Source organism: Vanessa atalanta, chromosome 18 (assembly GCF_905147765.1).
Source record: "Vanessa atalanta chromosome 18, ilVanAtal1.2, whole genome shotgun sequence".
NCBI classification, from domain to species: Eukaryota; Metazoa; Arthropoda; class Insecta; order Lepidoptera; family Nymphalidae; genus Vanessa; species Vanessa atalanta.
The window spans coordinates 1,493,637-1,512,711 of record NC_061888.1 but is presented as its reverse complement, the minus strand read 5'-3'; the positions used below and the strand labels follow the sequence as shown (position 1 = coordinate 1,512,711).

At 33.9% G+C, this 19,075-nt stretch overlaps 1 protein-coding gene across 3 annotated transcripts in view; it reads left to right on the top strand.

Moving 5' to 3' along the window:
• Positions 1-19,075, top strand: part of LOC125070797 (cell growth regulator with RING finger domain protein 1-like) — a 51,546-nt gene that overhangs the window by 3,930 nt on the left and 28,541 nt on the right. For all 3 annotated transcript variants that reach the window (XR_007119890.1, XM_047680771.1, XM_047680770.1), the window contains exon 3: positions 7,502-7,637. Coding sequence is in view for 2 of the 3 variants with exons in the window: in XM_047680771.1 (XP_047536727.1) it covers positions 7,502-7,637 (136 nt within the window). In the remaining variant the exon portion in view is untranslated. The remainder of the gene's footprint in view (positions 1-7,501; positions 7,638-19,075) is intronic.

The window sequence follows — 19,075 nt, the reverse complement described above, 5'->3', positions numbered from 1 at the left end:
TAATTCCTTATCAACTAAGTCGCAATATTATGTTTCGAAAGGCGAAACAATCTGTGATTATCACGTATACACGAAGTGTTTAAAATATAAACATACTTTAATCTACATTACACATTTTTTAATTATTTGACAACACGTCAATATTTTAAAGGAACTGTAATAGTTAAAAAAAATACTACAAAGAAAGACCGGCCTAGTGCGAGTAGGCCTTGCGCACGAAGGGTACCACTATCAATAAAAATAAAAAAACATGCCTGTTGTATGTGAGCCTCCTTAAATATTTATTTTATTCCGTTTTTTAGTCATTTTTGTTATACACATGGATACAGAAATTCATCATCTGTGAAAATTTCAAGTGTCTAACTATCGCGGTTCACGAAACACAGCATGGTGACAGACGGACAGACAGCGGAGTCTTAGTAATAGGATCCGTTTTACCCTTTGGGTATGGAACCCTAAGAATAGATTATTTACAATATTCCTTGTCAACGATGTTGATTATTGAGGAGTTCCTTTCACCTGGAGTTGGTGTAGAATCAAGTCAAGCTTACGACTAAGGTTCATTCTCATTAAAACTGAACGATCATGTAAAATTTAATCTACATAAAAAAACATACAGGAAGTAGTTTTAATTCAACTTGCAAGATTTGACCAAAACAAACTAAGAAAGATTGCAAGTTAAAAGTTTTTTTTTAAATAATGCATTGGCAACAATGATTAGGAATATTTGTAGGTACTTTTAAATCTATCACCCGCTTGATGAGCATCTGGATAGTTTCATGTGTCTTACTGAATCATTCGATTCGATTAATTACAATGAAACTTTCACGCACGAGATTTTAACGGCCAGTAAATTCTTAGATCACAGATCACTCCTGTAATCGATTACTATCCTGACCTTCTAGTATTTTTGTTTTCCGGTTGAAATGGCGAACCAGTGTAGCTACAGGCATAAGGGGCATAACATCCCAAGGTAAGGAATGGTTGTTATTTCTTACAGTGCCAATGTCTATTGGGGGTGGTGACCACTCACCATCGGACGACCCATCTGTTTGCCCGCTTAACTGTATTAAGAAACCTCTTATACTATCTATTGGTAGTAGGTGTACCTGATTTGTAACATTTCCGGAATATTGTACTAGTTGTAACAGCGTGTAAATGTCTCACTATTGGGCTAAGGCTTCGTTTCCTTTTAAGGAACAGGTTTGGAACTTATTCCATATCGCTATTCCAATAGGAGTTGGTGCATACACATGTGGTAGATTTTCATCCAACACTTCCGCACAAAAAATGTATTGCTCGCCCAGCAACACATGTTTTGTGCGGAAGTTTTGTGTTTGAATCAATCTTCGTTTAAGTATCACGCGCTTCAGCCACTAGGTGTCGTGTGATGAACCTTCTCTCTCGCAGATTAAGATCGTCTATAAGAATTTTGATTTGCGCCAAAACGGTCTCTGGCGTGGGTTCTTCTATTACGACTTAAAATTTTGTATTACGTCGCTAACTGACACCAAGGACAAGCTAGATGGACATCGTTTGGCTTTTAAAAGTAAATAGACCACCACCCACAATTATTTAAAGCGACAAGTCTCTAAAGTCATATTTATTGAAATTGTGTATTATGCTCTAATGTATTGTGACTATTGTTTGCTTTCATTGAGCAATAATATTATTTATAAAAAGTTTGTTCTGACTCATTGTTACCGCACAGCCAAATTAATCTTGAAAGCTGAAATTTTGATAGACATACAAAACTGATAACGCGTCGAAAAAATATTGACACATAGTTCGCTACTAAGTTCACGCAGAACACACACACGGAAAGTGATATGACTTTTGGTGAGTGTAAATCAAATCAAAATATACTTTATTCAAGTAGGCTTTTACAAGCACTTTTGAAACTTCATTTAACGAACATCGTCATTTAAGTGAAGCTACTACCGGTTAGGAATGTAGATTCTACCGAGAAGAACCGGCAATAAACTCAGTAGTTACTCTTTTTCAACATCTAAAAAAAGTCATGTTAGTTAAATACAATTATATATGTATGAAATATATCCTGGAAGTCAAAACTTCACTGGGAACACATTGGGCCACTTTGTATGAATTTTGATATGTCTATAGTATAATAATTTATTTTCTAGTTAGTGTGTTTCTTAACAGCCGCGCTCTTGTGTTCTGGGATCGCAATAATACCGTTACAAAAGGAATCATTCAGTCATTTGCATACAAATAGAAACCCTCCACTAGCAGTTATTTTAGTAAGCCATTCTGTCTTTTGTATTTCAATGAAATCGTAAACATTTTCCTAATAATAAGTGTCGCCCGTGACATCCCTCGCGACTTAGTGGTTGGTTGTCAAGTGTTAAGTATAAAAAGAAGCCAATGTCAAAGAGTTCAAGCTTGTGTCATACCAAATTTTGTTAAAATCAGCGGTTTGACCGTGAAAGACCAACAGAGTTACTCACGCGTTTATAATATTAGTATAGATAACTGTATGTTAATAAAACATAAGATTTAAATTAAAATAAATCTTTTCTTCGATCGTTACATATGAAACGTAATGTCTGCTCCAATTTGACCTTGATCGTACAATCGCACCTGTATGTACATCGAACCAAAATGGCTAACATAGATCTTCCGTTGCTTGTCCTACTGAAAATAATATCAAAATTGATATTCTTATTTTAAATATTTATATATATCTTAATATGTAATTAAACTTAGTTCGCTTCAGGTGATAGGCTGAGGACAGGTAGCCGATATTATCAGTATATGACGTTAGTGCGTCTTAGTATGTATACTTATATTTAATTATTAAAAAGAGTAATTTTTGGTTAAATTCAATCAAATAAATCAAAATCAAATCAATAGAAAAACTTAAATCTATACTGACATTATAAAGATTATTTGATTAGTTAAACGTTAGTCTCAGAAACTACTGGTATAAAAATTATTTTAGTGTTCGATAGCCCATTTATCGAGGTAGGCTATAGAACTAGGTGATAGGGCTTTGTGCAAGCCCGTCTTGGTAAGTACCACCCACTCATCAGATATTCTACCGCCAAACAGCAGTACTCGGTATTGTTGTGTTCCGGAGTGAGCCAGTGTAAATACAGGTGCAAGGGATGTAACGACCTAGTTCCGAAAGATGGTGGCGATGTGTAATATTGAATGGATAATATTCTTACAGAGCCATTTTATATGGGCGGTGGTGAATACTCACCATCAATTAGCCTTGTCTGTCTACCTTTATCATAAAAAAAAATCTATTTATCATCCCTCTACGACCAATGAGAGCAAAATCTTGTATTTTGTAGTATAGCCAAGCGAAGTCGGGACGAGCAGCTAGTTAACAATATAAATATCAGTTTGTGGGATTGGATAATAAGACAGGTGTGAGACAAAATCATAAACAATATGTATCTCTAGTTCAAATTAGATTATTATTTACTTAAAAGCTGTAATAGTTTATTACATAAGAAATGTCGTTAAGAAAATATATACACAAACGTCATTATATGCTAATAAAATGCTAATGACGTCTATAAATAAAAAACATGAATGAATTGTAATCGAAAACTCATATTCATGTTTTTAATATTTTTTTTATTTGGTAATATTTTATTTTTTCTTATAATCGATGATATTTTTTGGAACCGTATTTCGGACATTTCCTACGGGTAAAGTAAAGACTTTATCCCGGGTTATTTTTAACCTTGTAAAGATGAATAAGAGGCTGAACTTTATGGATTATATCTATATTAATATTTTAAAAAAAAAAAGTATTCGTCGATGCCATCCCGATGATTCCAAAAGGACAAAAAGATATCATCCAATCAGTAAAACCGTTTTAGAGGAAGAGGAAAATAATTACGAAAAACACGCATTCCGGAATGTTTTATGTTCGTGACCCCGGAAGTCGGTGGCAACTTCAACTTGGGCGACGTAAATTGAAATTAATACGATATACAAAAAAAAATTAACATAATGCATCGGGCAAGTTTAAATACGAAACATATTCTTCAGTAGGGATAATCCGAGTCGGTCATTTTTTTATTGAATACAATGGTGATTCTCATTAAAACTCTTATTCAGCTCGTCAATACATTACCTTTGAAATTTTGTATTTAAATTATGCTCTTTTAGGTAGGCGATCAAATTATATTTCTGAGTGGTACTTTTGCCAAAATACTGACGATGTGAAACTATACGAGGGTCTATCGAGACTAATTTTGTCGCTCGCTGATATTTGTAAAAATAGAGCACAAAGTCAGTAGCTATGTAGATGATTACAAATAGCGAAGGTTTACCTTAAAAAAAAGCTACCAATCAGTTACTATACGACATAACAAGATATGCTTTCGATCGGTCGCAACGCAAAAATGAAACAAATTTATTATTAACTATGTAGATATACTCATTATCAAAGATCTCGTCTGCTTCAATTAAAACGCGATTGAATGTTTTATTTTTTTATTTTATCGGTAGGCGGCCGAGCAAATGGGCCACCTGATGGTAAGTGGTCACCCCCGCCCATAGACAATGGCGCTGTAAGAAATATTAACCATTCCTTACATCACCAATGCGCCACCAACCTTGGGAACTAAGATGTCATGTCCCTTGTGCCTGTAGTTACACTGGCTCACTCACCCTTCAAACCGGAACACAACAAATACTGAGTACTATTGTTTGGCGGTAGAATATCTGATGAGTGGGTGGTACCTACCCAGACGGGCTTGCACAAAGCCCTACCACTAAGTAAAATAAATTCATTCGTTGGAACCGAGTAACATAAGCGCTTATATCAAGATCAAATACAAAAAAAATTTAAACTCTAAAAGGCACAGATGTCAAAGTATGTATAGAGACAAATGAATTAATTTCTATATCGACTAGATACAACTAATTCGTACTTAATGTACGGGTGACGTCGTCATTGACGAAATAGATGCACGCGAATGGTTTGTCCAATTGTGATGGCCGAGTCAATGCCCCACGGTAGGTACTCCCACTAGTGCAGCTGGTCGTACAACTCGTTCAAAGCTTGTAGACTTTCTAGGATCCGCTGGGCATACATTTGAGGTATTTAAAATAAATGTTTCCAATTCAAACCTAACGCCTAAAAATATTTACAAGATTTATTTTTCATTACGAAACTAAAAACATACGATACATATAGGTTGTACTACATATGTTTATTTCTTCAAAAAAAAAACATTTCGTTATGTTTCGTTCTAATCTATTTTCTGGATTCAATAACACTAAGAATTTCAGGTGCAAATCATATGCCAACCTCAGAAATAAAATTGCTCTAAAAACTAAATAATAATATTCTTAACCTTCTAAGAAATTAAAAAGATCATGAAATGTTTAATATATTACAAATAAAAGTTTTTAATCGAAGTCAATGCTTTTTTTTTTGCAAATAAAGATTCTTGTGTTCCTTAGGGATACTGAACTATTAATCTAGTGTCAGCGAATCACTTCGTATCTAACTCGTGTAATTTTGCAGATATTATTCCGCCAAACACAATACTTAGTGATGTTGTATTCCTGTTAGAATTGAAAATTTATTTTAACATATAATACTAGTAGTTGTACTTTAGTACACAATAATATTATGTACTAAAACCTCCTAAACGCGCTATATTTTATTGTATACTTATATAATAAAATCAAAAATATATACTGAAATCTACGAAACGCGCTTCATCTCCTGTTATTCGTTTTATGTAAATTGCTTAAGTTTCTTCAGTTAAGTGTAACAACGAAAACTCCACTCATTTATCTATACTAATTATAAAAAACTGGAAGAAAATACTGCTCCGATTTGAAAAGTTTCTTTCAGTGTTAGATAGCCCAATTTTCGAGGTAGCGAGGAGCGGAGTATCAATGAAAAATGTTGCAAAACGCGGAAAAATATTCCTTTTGAAAACTTTTGTTGCGTGCGCTGCGTAAACGGTTAAAGTTTCAGAAAAAAACATATATGACAGAATCTGTAATTTAGCCGAGCTAAGTCAGGACGAGCAGTTCTTAATTCCTTGACTAATGGTAAGTCAATGAGTCGTTCTAAATTCGATAAGAATCTACTAATATCGACAAGTTAATCGTTCCTAAATGTCATAACGGAGATATTAAAAGCAGATATTCCCTTTATTATAATAATTTGTATTCCAAGAGTATTTCGGATTCTCATAGCCGCAATAAAGGTGTGTTCTCGTGTGCGTGGGCTTTTGGCAGAGGGCATACTACGAAGTACTAACGTGACTTGGTTCGGATCATTGCCAATACGCCCACTTATAGGCATTATAAAAAAAAAAATCTGACACTATTTTTATCGTTGCCAAATATCAGACATTGTCTAAATGTCAAGTGGAAATCGTTTCGTACGTGCTCGGAGGTTACGATGAAATATTTTTACACTTTCGCTAGATACTGAAATAAATGAACACCGACACAGAATCTCACACTTTCTTCATAGCCCGATGTTGAACCAATTTATCGTCTGTGATATCAAAAACGAAATTTAGTAAATGAAAATTATTCCATACGTGATACGTACGTAACAAAGGTTACAAATACGATACAGCAATTGCTTAAATTTATCGCCCACATCAATTATTTTATTCACATATAAATGGCTGTTACAGTTTGGATGAGGGAGACACTGTAAATATTGGTACAAGGAATATGCGCCTTACGTCCCATTAGCACGTCTGCCTTCCTGAAATGTATAAAAAATGCATGTCATCATTTTTAATCACATTTTACAAAAGATATTTTCTTCCACCATAACTATGAAATCGTCTTAATTAAATGGAATATTTTTGCGGCCACTCGTGTATTTATCATGATGCATAATGTTTGAATTTGCAATTGATATCGACAAAAGTACAAATATTAAACTCAATTATCAGGCTTTTAGCGACAGTCTATATTGACGTTTAGCTAAACTAGCTCTCCGTCGCTAACATATTTAAAAAAAAATGTAGCTAGCCTTCGGATTCTCATTAGTATGGAATAAAACCTGGCCATTGGACATTTTAAAAGCATTTGATATAATAAGATAGCTGTTCTATTCGCGTTTTTGTATTATTAATATTATAAATGCGGAATTAACTCTGTCTGCTACACTTTCCGTCAAATTACTGAACTGAATTTGATGAAATTTGTTGGGGAGCAAACTTGAACCCCAAGAAAGGACATATTCTTTTTTTTATACCTGGCGACTAACACCTAAAAGGCAACCGATGCCGCGGACGATAAGTAAATAAGCCAATTTCAACCAAATAAAGACTAAACTTTTCCTCGGTATACACACTATAATAATTATTTACCTTTATACATTACAGTAACAAACAGAAATATATATATTTGTCTGGCTGTTGTAAAAAGCTGCAATTGAATGAGGCAGTTCTTCTGAAATCGCATACCAGACACTTCATTTGTACTTTTGTCAACAGTCACCTGCCATTTAATCCTTTTCCTATTCCATCAGGAGTGAGATGCTGCGTGTCATCCACAGTGAGGTACTGGCATGCGAGCTGGTGGGGAGCGCCCGTAAGAGACTTGCATCAGACGCTCTGGGGTACCCTACCGGAGATCCTCGCGTCAAGTAATTTAAACTTTAGTAGGTAAGTTCTACACTTGATATTTATTAATCGACATTTAGCATTTACATATTCTGATTTGTTCTTGATGAATATATCTTTATTTACAATACGACACTATAACGCATGTTTACCTATATCCACATTAATTTTACTTAAAAAGTTTTTATAGCAACTTCGCTCACATTGAAAACGGTTTTTTATATTTATTGATATAAAAAAATAGACCAATGATGTCGCGTCAATTCATTTTATAAGTTGTTTGTTTGTCTCTTATGATTGGAATGGGTTTTAGGATTGATTTCGATGTCGACATCAATCTAAAATAATCAGTGTTTCTACTATATTGTGCATGTATTAAACATATAAATCATCCTCTTGAATTAATCTATCTATTAAAAGAAACGGCATCAAAATCCGTTGTGTAATTTGAAAGATCAAAGCATATACAGGGACATACAGCGGTAAGCGACTTTGTTTTATACTATGTAATGATACACTTAAAACAATACAACCATGAAAGTGAAGCTATATAAAAAATAAACGAATACAGACAGACTACATCGTTTTTGATTATCTCTCGCAGTCGTATAATTTTAAAACCCGGTAGACTCTCTAGATTTTCTCCTTTCATCGTCATAACAAAGGAAAAGGGAATTTTCAATTTCATGTGAAACTTCATTCTTAACTTTTACGAAGAGCTGTATACCCCAGGGCACGGTGATTCAGAACAGACTAGTTCTTAGTCCGATAACGAGGAGGTTTTTTTTAAAAGTTATACAATAAGATTAATAAACGAGTAACCTATTTTATTCATTTAAAGGATATAAAAAAGGTGGCTAATCTGTTAAATATTTTATTTTACAAGTATGCGGACGAGCAAATGGGCCACCCGATGGTAAGTGGTCACCTCCGTCCATAGACAAGGGCGCTGTAAGGAATAGTTATTCCTTACAGCGCCATTGCGCCACCAACCTTGGTTACCGTTCCTGGGCACATTCCAGACAATTTACACAAGACATTAATGTTTCCTTGTGAATCACTCCGTCCATTGGTGAAAACCCCGTTCAGTTGTTTTTCAATCAGTCGCATTCAATCAAACAGACACGGACGGGCTTTTAATAATATGTAGTGGTATATTTATCTATACTAATATTTTAAATGCGACAGTAACTCTGTCTGTTGCCTCTTTGCTACTAATTTAGATGAAATTGGTATGAAGTTAGTTTCAGTCCTGGGGGTGGACATAAGCAACATTTTTTTAATTCACCCCTAGACGGAGTTAAGGGGGCGTTTTATAAATTTTGTACAGGTTCAGCTATTGAAATATTTGGTAAACGGTTTCGTGGATGAAACCACGCTGATCACGCTATCTTTCTAATATCATAAATGCGAAAATTTGGGTTGATGGATGTTTTAAAATTTGGCAGAGTTATAGATTATTTTCTGGAATGGCACGTAAGTTGTCTTTTTATACTGGAAAAATGTACCTAACATCTTCAACCACCCTCTACCGTCAGACGGTCGAAACCTCGACCAGAAACTGCTAATAAATAAAATCGAAATAAACTTCTCAATCGATTATCCTATAATGGTTGTTAAATGACTTAATATTAATTTATGATGAGTCATATTCATTAGAGAAGGTGACATGACACCGTTCGTAATTGAATTTGCGAAAACACATTAAAAACCTTTTAGGATCTCTTTCGGTTAAAAATATATCATGACTGTCGTGAAGCGAAGACGGCTCTTTATAATGAGAATTCATTAATTCATATTTTCAAATGAAATGTAGTTATAATACATTTTTATTATCACACGTAAACACACACGCACACACCCACAAAGAGACACATAAAACACATTATATATGTCAGAATCAATATTTGTTTTGGTTTTTATTCCATATGTTAGCGTATCGACCGATTGAGTTGAAGCTTAGTACAGTTATAGTATATAGTTGTCGGTACTTGCGTAAAGGTTACTGACAGTACCGACGGATGACTGTTTACAAAAGTGGTCGTTATATAATAAATATATGGACGAAGTATAAAATTAATATTAAGTCATTTAACAACAATTATTGAATAATCAATTGAGAAGTTTGTTTCGATTTTATTTATTACCAGTTTCCGGTCGAGGTTTCGACCGTCTGACGGTAGATGGTGGTTGCAGGTGTTAGGTACATTTTTCCAGGATAAAAAGACAACTTATTGCCATTCCAGAATATAATCAAAATTCAATAAGATCCATTCAACCGTGCTGGTGTGATTGAATTACAAACATCTATCAATCCAAACTTTCGCGTTTATGATATAAGAAAGATATCGTGATCAGCGTGGTATCATCCACGAAAATAAAAAAAGTTGAATATGTGAGTTTTTCCTATTGAAATAGGAAGGTAGACTTACAAATATGCTCCATAGGTAATCACCACTGTCTTGAGAAGTTGGCACTGTAAGATATAGTAACCATTGCTCACATAGTCAATGAAGTTAAAATTTTACATCAAATGGGTCTTAAGATATCGAAATAGCTGCCTCACATTAAGGTAATGTAACTATGTGCAAATTATCTTAAAATATCTAATATCTAAATATTTTATTGTAATTCTGTCTGTTTGTACAGTATTATCATCATTGAAAAATAAATAAAAATGTAAATATTTCATCAAAATCAGTAGAGAGTATCAAAAGTTTGCCGATATTTCAGACGTATGAGTTGGTAATTATAATAATAATCAATAAACCCTTTTATAGGTTTTTCCAAACCGTATGGAAAAGATAACAAGCCTTGTTTACCTTATTAGTTTTAGGAATATTTATTATCACTACATATTATAAAACAAATTCGCTTCCCGCTATCTGTCTGTCCCTGTGTATGCTTATCTTTAAAGCTACGGAACTGATTTTGATGCGATTTTTTTTTTTAAATAGATGGAGTGCGTCAATAGGAAGGTTTATATTTATAATACATGCACAATATAGTAGAGAACTTTAGTACTGGTCATTTTAGAGTTTTCAAATGTGATGTCGTAAATGAAAATTAGCTTAGATTTATTCGCCCTTATTTATTTACACTGAATTAAATTTGAATAAAGTGATTCTGACGACATAGAAATTTATATTAAAGCTTGAGAGCGCTTCATTGTAGAATTACTGAACCATAGACCCTTCATTATATGCGGTATTCATTCCATATGGCTACGGGTATTAATAAATCAAAAAAATATTTTACACAAAATTTCTGTTAGGTGTGTTGTTGTTTGTTGAGAAGAAGAAGACTTGAGCTAATCCTGGTGTAGGATCAGGTTAGGCTCATCATTGGCATTGCCATCGGAGCCGAAGCAACACGTTAATTGCAAAATATCTGCTCCGTAACATAACAACAAGTGGCGCTAATTCAGCTTGCATGATTTGACCCAAACAAACATACATTACAAGTTAAATAAAATCAAAATAGATTATTCATGTAAATTTTATGTATTGAAACTATTCACGGTTCGGAATGTAAATTCAAACTCAGTTGTTAGTAATTTTGTTTAGCCTTTATTTATTTATTCTTTTCTCGTCGGAAAGCGCATTACTCGCTGCTCTTTCTATCCATTCGACTGCTGCGCGGGGGTGGGATGTCTGTGGGATTTGACTGATACAAATATTACCCACTTATAACCAACCGTACATCCGCCATTGTGGAAAGTTACGACTTGCCCATTTGTATATAACGCTGGCCTGCCTTATCAGATCTTTGCCTCAGGGTATTTAGAACATCTTCATCCTGATTGGGCTTTTTTATAGTAAAGGGCTAAGGGCAGGTCCCCATTCTTCCAGCCGTCTTTCGTGGAGCGAAAATCGTGCATAAAGTGCTATGAATGCTATTTAAAAAACTTTTTTTTATAAATAATAATCTATAGATACTAATATTATAAATAATTTTCGATATTTGATTAAATTTTGTATGCAGCATGCTTAAACTCCAAGTAAGGGCACGTTTTTGGGCATTGGCGTAATCGTAAATTTTACCAGACCGTCAAAAACTTTAGAAATTTGATTACTAACAGTTTTTTATTGTGTGGAAATGTTATACTTATCTGAAGCTTGATCCCGAAGTTGTACATAGGTTTGGCATATATGACGTATTATGTATGTAAATAATTGAAATAAGACAATTGATTGGCATTTTTGCTGAGCCGCCCTGTTAGTGATGATAAATGAATATTCAATTTCAGCTTAAGTGATACCTAAAGATCCTAAGCGTAAGTGATTCCTAAAAATACTGAAATATCTGTTAAATTTAAATCAGAAGGACTTTAAGGACGTTTGTCTATAGGCTAACGTAAAAGGCAGACTCCTGAGGTCCTACGTTCAAGCCCTGAGTCGGACTAGTAAAAAGTTATTGGATTTTCCTGTTGACATATCCTCAGCAACTCGGAGTCAGGATATGGAAGTAAAATCCCATACATTGGAAAGCGAGTAAAGCTGATTCTGTCTTTTCGGGTTTTGCCATCTCATTCGATTGTGAGAGTTCACCGTGCACACACCTTGTGCGTCATAATATGTCCTACACGGTTGAGGGTTTTCCTTTCAGTCCGATTTCGGTCAGGAGGAAATCATCAAATTAAAATAAACATTGCTTATTGTTAGCTAAGTATGTTGTTCTACATTAGATGACGTAAACGATGCATTTTATTATTTTTTACGTTGAAAACTAAATTATTGATCACTAACGAACTTTGTGTCCGTGTTAATGCATTGCTAACGTCATTACAGTTACCTTTTAAATGAAATATAATCAGCAAACTTACAATATAATATTCGTGATATTATACGTTATTATGAAAAATTCAGATCGATATGCGGTATGCGCTTTACAGAAGTATACCCATTATATGTAACTACTGGGTTCCGCCTATGAGGCTACGATTCTCAGTTCATTAGTATTTTTTCGGGATAAAAAAGCCTTTGTCGTAGTACAGAATAAAATCTATCCCTACGCCAAATTTCATTTAGATCCGTTCAGTCGTTCTGACATGATTGAATAACAAACACCCATCCGTCCAAACATTCGCTTATATATTATTAGTAAAATTTTATTCATAGTATATCCTAGTCAGAAACTATCTAATGGTATTTATTGATTTTTCATGTAAGTGAAATTGTGTCTTTATTAGAATAAACTATTTTGAACATAACACTGTATTGCCTTCTGTGAAAATAGCAGAGGTTCACAAGGTGATATGCGATATTGACTATATTAAATATAAAATTTGTAGGATATACGTATCAAAATGGTGTATCACCCTAAGTCGGTTATCAACATTTCAAGAGTGAGATACGAAATTAATTCTTATAGTATCGCACTGCAGAGCTTAGCCTAATGACATGAAGAACTCCACAAAGATTAATAGTATAAAATAATTTAAATGCTGTTTTATCCGGTTTAAAAAAAGAACGAATATTTGTTTTTTTATCTGTTGTTCTATTCAATTGAAATTAAATTAAACAAAATTTATTCGTCGTTGAACACTATAGCCTAAAAATACGGAAATGTTTTTAAAAACGAAGACATATGTGACGATGTATTTAGTTTACTTCATTAATTAAATAAATTAATTAAAAAAATACACTTGTTTTTCACCAAGTGGAATAATAAAAAAAGTTATTATGGTTTTAAAAAATTTAGCGCAACAAATTAGCTGCCACTCAACTTTACGTTAAAGATGACATCTCAACACAAGTTATTAAATTCTTATCTTACATTCAAGTCGGTTCCGTAGTTTTATTTTTAGTATGATTCCAAAACTGTTGTCAAATTATTTTTCTATAATATTCATTCAACATTGATCTGACTGATTGGTTAAGACTTCGACTAACCTTGAGAAATTAATTAAAAAAAAAATCAATATTTAAATGACTATATGTGGTATTGGTGGGTACTACCTGGATAAGAAAAGCCCCACGTGAATATTCTATTACCAATTAATATCAATACTTTTTATTGCTCAGGAGTAAAGTGAACTTGAACCAGATTTTGATGAAGACCGTGACGAGAAAAAGTATAATGAATCATGTGATACGCGATTCATTGACAAACATTTAATGGTTTATACTTCACGCTATTAAAAAAATTAATTTTATCTGTATCTGCATTTTTACTTTCTTTATCAGACGTCCGGCTAAACATTTCCCGGGAGCAATGAAAATATGTGTTACCATGTTTAAAGTTTATACAAACGAAAACGTCGGCATTCCTCCTATAAAATATGCATCGACTGTGTAGGATTGAATCGCTAGTAATAATTAAATCGCAAAAATAAACCTAGACTTCTTTAAAGGTGAAACGAATTTCTATCGTTGCTTCAATTTTGTTTAACGATCAATAAAACAATTGATTGATATAAACCTTACTTTATTTTTTACGGAGAACAGATTAAATGAAATAATCTAAGCGTTAAAATCACGTACGTATCGCATGTCTGCGTTATGTATTAAGGAACAAGTTGTGCCCTCCGCCGAGGGCACCCTTAGGACGTGAGTAATCTGAGCCGTTAAATAGACTTCAAACATCTGGCTTGAGTCTTCACCTTCGCGCTTGGTGACGCTGTCGAAGCCAATATGGCCAATAACTTATAAATTCCGAAAAAAAAGTAAATTAAAAAAAAGTGTGCCGTTCAAAAATTATCATCATCATAATTACCATCCAAGATCGAGCAGCCGGATATTTTTGGTGTTCCGTAGCAACTTGAAAATATGTAATGTATTTTATACATGTAATGTTTTTTTCTGCTTCATTCGTGAAGACTACTGAATGATAATCAACGCGAAATCGTCCGTAGATGTTTATAAGCTATTAAATTTTTGAATGCCGTTGATCTTTCCGCCTTTTTTCAGGTTATTTTAATGCCCAGCGACGCGAGCGTTCAACAGCTAGTATAACTGTAAAGATTAACGTAATTTGACGGACAATTAAATCTTTACTATCTCTTAAAAACAACGGCTATCAAATTCACGCTTTGTCATTTTGTATAAGATTGGTTTTATCCATACATTTATAATATGTAATTGAATTTAAGAAATTATTTGAAGAACTAATAAAAAAAAAAAATAGTTGCGTGTAGGTACTTATGTAATCCGTAGGCGTAATTAAATATAGTTTTTAATACTATGCAAATAATTAATTCCAACAAAATAATAATAATAATAATCTACTTCTTAATAGTAAAATAATTATAATTAATATTATAATAAATGTAATTTCTTATTTTTACATTCACAATTTAAATATGTAATAATTAAATAACCGTTATTACATTAGACAACTAAAAAGAAGTATATTTAAAAATAAAAAATAAAACAGATACACAGTTCTATGTCATCCGCTATAGTATTGTACTAATTGGAGCGAACCTTTTTTCGTCATAACCGCAATTGAAATTCAAATGTCACATTCGACCTAATCAATACATGTTTGATAGCGAATGATTCGAATCGAATAATTTACAATCTGCATGTTCGATTCAATAATCGTAAATAAGCATGTTCATTATCGATTTTTCATGCACTGAATTTCATACCGTCCTCTTTAATATAATCCATATCACAATAAAAATTAATAATAACTACAGTTTACTACCTCCGTGGTAGAGTGGTGTGTACACCGGTTTGTCATGGGTATGCCACTCCCGAGGTCTCGGGTTCGATTCCTGGCCTTATTATAGTATATTTAAACAGAGTGTATAATATATACTCTCTTCAATTTATTTAATATAAATATTTAATCATTTAACGTCTTTTGAAGATACTATTAACAACTATACTATCAAGGAATATTTTTAAACTATTCTAGTTAAAAAAATGGTTATTTTACAAAATAGGTACAAGTAAATAGTCCGTCGCAAATATTAAAAAAATATATAAATTTAATAGGTAAATTTAATAATAACCTGCGGTTTAACCCGTGCGAAACTTATTAAACGATACGTGTACCACACAAACCGGCAACCTCATTTTACACCCAGGAGGGGTAAGGGGAGGGGTCCTTCCGCTGAACTCAAATTATCTTCATACCAAATATCATCTAAATCGGTTCAGCGGCTTGAGCGTGAAGTTTGAATATTTAATATTAAATAGGTATTTGAATATAATGGTAAGTTAGGCGTCGATGCCGGTGACCTCCAGTTGTGTTTGCAGTTTGCACTCGAAACAGCTGGTCGATACTAACGAATTTTCCTATTTCAACATTCCGCCTACTACCGGCCTACGATAGGTAAATTACATTAGACTTGGAGCGTGGCGTTTCCAGTAATCCGGCTACTCGGTACTCGGAACTATGTCGACTGGACGTCCAAACTAAGCCCGGAGTGCCTATAGTAATAGGGGGGTTGCAGGTATACTAGGGAAGGGTGAACCGGATCAAAGGGGAAATCCAGTAGAAGTATCGTATGAGCCCGTATCGTGCGGTAATAGGCGGCCGGAAGTACGCGCTTAGCAACAACCCGACCAATACAACGAGACCCCTGCTTGAAAAAATAAATGTAAACTACATTAATTAATAATAATATATGCTTCTACTGTTTCTGTTTTATTTTTAGAACATCTTGTCACGTCATAAAATTAATATACAGCGTGTGTCAATGAGTATGAAGTGTTAATGAGCCGAGATGGCCCAGTGGTTAGAACGCGTGCATCTTAACCGATGATTTCGGGTTCAAACCCAGGCAGGCACCACTGAAATTTCATGTGCTTAATTTGTTTTTATAATTCATCTCGTGCTCGGCGGTGAAGGAAAACATCGTGAGGAAACCTGCATGTGTCTAATTTCAACGAAATTCTGCCACATGTGTATTCCGCCAACCCGCATTGGAGCAGCGTGGTGGAATATGCTCCAAACCTTCTCCTCAAAGGGAGAGGAGGCCTTTATCCCAGCAGTGGGACATTTACGGGCTGCTTATGTTTATGTATGTATGTTAATCTCTACATGGTATAATAAAAAAATCGCTCCAAGACGTCTGTACACTGAAATCTTTTAAACTACGTAACTGATTTTAATGCGCTTTTTACAATAAACAGGTTTATAGGTATAATAGATACATATTGTTCGAGGGAATAACCGAATATTTCAACTTTAGCCTGTATCGAACCGGTTAACCTTAAGTTCGAATCCACTTAGGAAAAAACAGCGTCTGCCTTACTCACCCTAAAGGTATACCTTTGTATACCAATTTTCAACAAAGTTTAACTATGGGATAAAGTTTATTTCTGAGTCTGATCAACGTCTTGAGATTGAAGAGTACCTAGTGACAACTTGTACCACGACCCTAAATATTTTTTGCTTTTAGTTAATCATCTACATAATTGTTATCTTTCATTTCAATAAAACAGAAATCATAACGTGATTAATCTCAATTTCTCTCTCCCTCTGTCTTTATCTTTCCCTCTATTTCTGTCTCTGTCTATTATATACGATTTTAAATAGTATTATTTCAATTTAGATTTAATTGATGACAATCTAATTCCTTGTCTTTTAATTATTCTCAAACGTTGTCAATTTATTACATTGTTTCTGTGATTTTATATATATATATATATTACATAATATTAAACAAATTCGTATACCGTTGTCTGTCTCTATGTATGCCTAATTCTTTAAAATTACTCAACGGTCAATTTTGATGCGTTTTTTTTAAAACGAGCGACATAGCGGTTTGTATTGTCTGACTGAAAAACTGTGATGCGTTGTAAGATATTATGTAGTGTATCTTATCACCCGTGCTAGGCAGGGGCGGGACGCTAGTATAATATATAGCAAAACGACACCCAAGCAGGGGTCCCGACAGTCGAGTGTTTTTTTATATATGTTTGTCCTTAAATACAAAAGTTTAATATAGACCACCCACTCATAAGATATTCTACCGCCAAACAGCAATACTAAATATTGTTGTGTTCCGGTGTGAAGGGTGAGTAAGCCAGTGTAACTACAAGCACAAGGGACATAACATCTTAGCTCCCAAGGTTGGTGGCGCATTGGTGTAATGTAAGGAATGGTTATTATTTCTTACAGCGTCAATGTCTATGGGTGGTGGTGACCACTTATCATCAAGTGTCGGCCTACCTTTAAATATAGTAAATATAAAACTGTATACAAATCATTGCGTACTAACATATATTCAGGGTCTCCCTCAATATTCCAAGGGCAATATATTCGTAGTGTGGTGTCAATGGACTTTCCAATCGTATGTTATGTTAAAAACAATACGCATAATATATTATATATCAACGCATAGATGATGTAAGCCGTCTTAAAAACTACTTTATACATTCGTATAAAGTAGTAGTAGTTAACCAATCGTATTGCAATACAAACGTATTCCCAAACATCCCATATTAACGAGAAAAGTACTTTTCACAACAGTGGAATATAATTTACATGCTGTTATTTTTCAGGGGCATATTCCACTAACTTATAACGGTTACGATACAATCTAGATTCTATTCCGGTACTACTTCGACCGAACTACAACGGGGACGTTGCGTTTAGTTGAATAGAGAAACGACAATGATAAAGTACTTCAATGATGTGTAAATAGAATCTCCCCCTGTTTTTGTTTAATTCCGTGAAAGTATCTGGTCGGTATCTGGTAATATTTGTTCTTTGTATTCGAACAAAAGTAGTTTTAAATATATTATTAGAATACATTTAAAAATACTTTGATTTTATTTATATTTCTAGATATATTGAAAAAAAAACTAGTGTACAACAGTTGACGAAGTACACGCACACTATTAAAGTAGTATGACGATTGACGAGAGTAATTGTCACGCACACAAAGATAATAAAAAGTTGGCTCGTTCCTTTTAGTACATTTACTTTTAGTAGTTAGTAGTGCAACAAACTTAAAACTAAAACTCAAACTCAAATTCCTTTATTCAATATAGAAGCACTACACTTACTTATTGATAGTCAAATTAAACACTACCACCGGTTCGGAAAAGGAAACACCCTGACCTGAGAAGAACCGGCGAAAGAAACTCAGAAACACTCACTGAACACTCTAACTAATCCATCTCAATAAATGGGCTACTTAACGGAAAAAGAATTTTCTTGCCCGACAAAGGAATCTTCTCACGACTTAGAATTTAAACTAGCTGCCAGAAAATAGAAACAGTTGGCCATACTACACGTCTGACGACTCCATCAAAGTTTATCGCACTTGATACACATTTTAATTGAAATTAAAATGTAAATAATTACACGATAGATCGTTGTCTGAAATCAAAACAAACGCATTGTTTTATAATTACATCATAGCCTGAAGGCATGTTTGAAAATAATTGTGATACGACGTCCATGCCATTGACTCGTATCGCCTTTGTTTCGCAACTGTGCCAGTGGGTTTCTAAACTACAACTTCATAATGTTAGGTTCAATCGCGTGAAAACACCGCTACGTATTCAACTTCA